Source organism: Habropoda laboriosa, unplaced genomic scaffold (assembly GCF_001263275.1).
Source record: "Habropoda laboriosa isolate 0110345459 unplaced genomic scaffold, ASM126327v1 scaffold423, whole genome shotgun sequence".
Taxonomy (NCBI): Eukaryota; Metazoa; Arthropoda; class Insecta; order Hymenoptera; family Apidae; genus Habropoda; species Habropoda laboriosa.
This window is the reverse complement of record NW_017100606.1, coordinates 468,901-473,616: the sequence shown is the minus strand read 5'-3', so window position 1 is coordinate 473,616 and position 4,716 is coordinate 468,901. Positions and strand designations below refer to the sequence as shown.

Here is a 4,716-nt window from a genome sequence, read left to right as displayed (position 1 = left end):
ATCTTTCCTACTGATAATTTCTTTCAGTTTTGTCAAAGACGATCGCGAAAGAAGAGTAGGAAAGTGAGTAAAAAAGTAAAGGCTAAGCGAGGTTAATACAATCCAAGTTCGTTCATAAACGAGGAAACTGTCCTAAAGTCATGTCACTTGGAGATAGGCGTATTCTGTACCTCGTTTATGATTATATACCTGTATACTCGACTTGTATACCTGCTCTGTGGACTTACCTATAGTAGATATTGATTACAAAATTTCTACATTACCGATTGTCGGTACGAAGAAAACTGCATTCAAACTTACCTAGGCATGTCTTGTAGTTGTTTAGCCCTCTGTTTGTATCGCGAGAGGGCGAAAAGAAGGGCGAGGACTGGCCAGAGTGTTGATCCTGCTGCCAATTCGCCAGGATTCACGGAACCGACGTCGGCCCCGAGAGCTCGGAGGGCTCCGATGCAGAGGCTCACGTTCTCGACCTGCGCAACACACGTAAACGCTCGTCATCGATTACGCCATAAACTGTATACTAGCTGAATGTGTGTACCATGTGAATCGATCGAAAATATCTTTTTTTTTTCCTTTTTTTTTTCATTTTCCTCCGATTCCCGAGGACACTGGTACGTAACAAGCCGCTGGCTTAAGTTAAAAGCGCGTTGTATAACGCACGCTTTCAATTTCATCTACTTGCTGTTACTTTTGACGGGCAATAGCGGTGAAAGATACCGATGTAGAATTTGATTGCGTTGATGATGAAATATCTTCTAGAACTAACGGTCTACAATCTCTTTGTAATTGGATGTACGATTATGACAAACAAAATTTTCGACAACTTATGTGACATTTTGACAAGATTGCAACACGTTGATTCACTTAACCTGTTTCGAAATTTTATACTTCTCGTTCTATATGACTTATGCTTTTATTTTTTGCAGTCGTGAAAGTGATAAAATAAAAAAAAGAAAACGAAAGAAATAGTCACCAGTCTAGAGTAAAAACAAAATTTATATTGCGTCAAATATTTAACATAATCTAATTGTTTGAAATAATTAAAGAACGAAGCATTTTCAATAAATAGCATCAATAAATATTATGATCTATTTTCATCAATTAATCAAAAGAAAAATAAATTACCCGTTAGAAAAACAAGAAATATTTTTAAATGTTAGTTAACTTTTTCTTTTCCTATACCTGTAACATTTGCGTTACATTTAATTTTAACATGAGTGTATAAATTATAACATATAAATTACAACGATTATATTTATTTTGTATTAATTCGAATAATCGTAAAGTTTCCAACGTTACAATATTCTAATCTAAAGTTTCCACAGTTTATTACAGCCTTAATGGTTATTTTCTGCTAATAATCGCGTCACCCCTTTTCGTTTATTATTCCCCTCAAGATACTAAATCTTACGAACGACTTTAATAATTAACCGTAGCGTACCTACTGTTGGTAATCGATAATTCCTCTTCCAAAAATTAAATTACACACCATGAATGCTTCATAGCATTTCAAACAATCGAATTCACATTATAAATGAATGTTACAAGCTTATAATCAAGTTGTACCTAATACTATATACCGGGTGTCCCAATTTTTTCCGATAAAACTTTGCCATCATGTTTCATCGGTATAAGCGAGAAAAAAATGTTATATGAACATAGGTCGTTTAAAGCTTTGTTAAAAAAATTATAGCAAAAATACAAAATGCTAAGGGAACAGTAACGGGTGTGCCGTTATTACGATACAAAATAGGAGTAGATCAGAGATATATCTTATAGTCTGTTCATGCGAGGTGTGTTTATTATCCGAGGTGATTGAAGGTGTTGAATGTAACTTCTACTACATATATAGTGCTACTCTTGTCTTCCATCATAGTACCCGCAAGTTCGCATTCTCTTCGTATTCGATATTTTTGTTATAAATTTTTAACAAAGCTTCAAAGAACCTATGTTCGTACAACATTTTCTTCTTATTTATACCCATAAAACATGTTAACAAAGTTTGATAAAAAAGAATTAGGACACCCTATATATATATATTAGATGCAGAAACGAATTCTTTCCGACTTTTGGGCGCAATCGAAGTTTTATTTGAAAAGAATGAAAACAGATCAATAATTTCCATTATTGTCCATGATATTTTGCCATTTTCTGGCAGATTGCGAACACCATCGCGATAGAAACAATTATGTATCTTTGTATCAATTATGTCAATCTTAGAAACATATTATTATATAATCCCAAAACTCGTGTTCTTACGTGTTCCATATCCAAAATTTATCGAACGCACGTTAAACCTTAAAAGTTAACATTCAGCATCAATTTCCTTCAAAGCTGTGAAACACGCGAGGGAAGAAACGTTCTTCTTGCAATGTTTTTCAAATAAAGATAAGTATACAAATTCAGGCAACTACGGCGGACGTATCGAGATGACAAAATAGTACATATACCGACGTACCACATCGTTTCGAGGATAGAGCGAGGAAAGTACGGACCGTGGTGTAGATGTACATAAAGGACGCAAGAGAACCGCCGGTGTACATACACGACACAACATTCTACGAAACGTGACCGCCGTGACCATGGCTACCTTGTGCTAGCACGCGTACCGACGTACCTCTTTTGTTTCCATTGTTCTTAAGAACCACGCCGGCTCCGGCTTTTACCCAGAAAACAAACCGTGCTATACTGCACATGCTGCACACGGGGTGGTGAGAGGTACACGAGCCACGGCACAGAGAGAGATGACTCACCAAGCAATAGCCCGGGTGCCCACGCGTAGGTAACGCGGCTAGATCGTTTGTGTGTGTGTGTACGTTTTAGCTGTACGCGGGTACGATGGGGCGCCAGTGGATGTCGCACAGAGAAACGAAATCGAGGAAAACAGAGAAAACCTGCCCTGGGTAATCGACAAGACACGATACACCCTACCGCCACCCCTCTAAGTGCTTTTCATGTTGCCAGCTTTTTACCTCGGCGGAATCGAGAATTCTTCGTTGCTCCTTTCTATCTATTGTACAATTTATATGTTAATTTCTGTGCCTTGTTTTGTTTTCTTCCCTTTACCTTAGATTCATTGTATTTTGGTGATTTATCGTTTTTAGTAACTTCTGCTCCGAAATTTGTAGATACCTGTATTACCCTTTGAGCGAATTCCTCTAGAATTCTTGCGGAGGCTCAAATATCTGGTTATTATCGTAATCTTTTAAATCTCTTTTGAGTGGAATTTTTTCGTGTTTTGCAATTAATTTGGTACATTGTTCAATTTAATGGAATCACATTATAGTGTATATCAGGGGTGACCAAACTGCGGCTCGCGAGCTGTACGAGGCCCTTCGGGGCTCGTATTGCGGCTCCCATATGTTTTATGACATGTTATAATTCCTTTGTATGTAACGTGCCAAAAATATCGCGATTACTGTTTTCATATAAGGCGATTCCTCGTACAACGCGTATATATGTCGCTTACTTAAAAAATAAAATTCTCCTATCTGATAAAACTTAGGAAATAAAAGTTTACTGTTACTGTTAAACCTTTCGTATAATATAATATAAAGTTCGATTTAGACTCGATGCACACGAGCAACGCGACACCGTTGTAATTTTATTTATACAAAAAAAAAATTAATAAATTTATAATAAAACTATTGTCTCAAAAAGATATACATACACACACACACATAAACGTGTATAATACTGCTCCTATAGAGGATGCTGCTCTCGAGGATTTTTGATGGACGATATTAAGTTCCTGCTATGACAAAGTTTGGCCAGCCCTGCTATATACTCTAACAGCCTCCCTAAAAAAAAAAAAGGAAAGAAATGCAAAACGTAGAATGAACCAAACCAAAATATCTTAGCTTGCGTATTTTCTGGCAATTTTTGTACAAAAAGATTAAAAACTAAAGAAACATCAATAGTTTCAGTACTTTCATTTCGTCAGAAAAATAAATTTCCATCGACGAAAAGAAGGTCATAAAGAGCTTGTGAGCGCAACCAGAGTGTTCACGGTTGTTTCAGGCTTCGATACTTAAAATTTCTTTGCGCAAACTGTTATTTTCGAAATGCACATCGACGTGAAAATGTCGAAAAAGCAGTTTTACGATACTTTCACAAGAACATAAAAAACTGTCAAAGGGAGATATGGAAATGGGTACCCGGTTGCCTAGACAAGGTTTCAAGCTCGTCAGTTTACGTTTGTTCATTAATCACCGACTACAAAATAAATCAAACATCAGCTTCGTCGCTCGAAACAGTACCGTTGATGCACGTTGTGAAGAAACACGCATTCCTCGAACGTTTATCAGAGTCCATTAACGACGAGCCTTTGATATGAAATCTCGGTTAAAAATTACACATGACACGATAAAAGGTTGCGGGCTTTTGTCGACGTGTACGCGGACCTTTGTCGAGGCATCGCTCGCGAGCATACAGCCGGGACACACTGAAACTCCCTTGAACCAGTCACAGATTATCCACACAAGATGACAGCCGTAAATGGCGGTGGCGCTTTTTAACGCATTCCTCTGTCTACCCCGCCGATCGTCCTCGCCAGGCATGTACACTTACGTGAGTACGTCCGACCGCGAAAAAGAGGACCGCCGACTTAAGGGAGACATCGCGTTTCCTAATAAAGGGTTGAATGTGCATCCAACAGGTTGTCCTATTCTTGATATCGATCGTCACACTTTTTGCCTCGGATTCTTTCGATACTCT

The 4,716-nt window shown here is 37.8% G+C and overlaps 1 protein-coding gene across 1 annotated transcript in view; it reads right to left on the bottom strand.

Annotated features, from left to right (window-relative positions):
• LOC108576714 (protein sickie) overlaps positions 1-4,716 on the bottom strand; it is a 334,182-nt gene that overhangs the window by 265,006 nt on the left and 64,460 nt on the right. Inside the window, exon 4 of the mRNA XM_017939771.1 lies at positions 301-470. Coding sequence (XP_017795260.1) covers positions 301-470 — 170 coding nt within the window. The remainder of the gene's footprint in view (positions 1-300; positions 471-4,716) is intronic.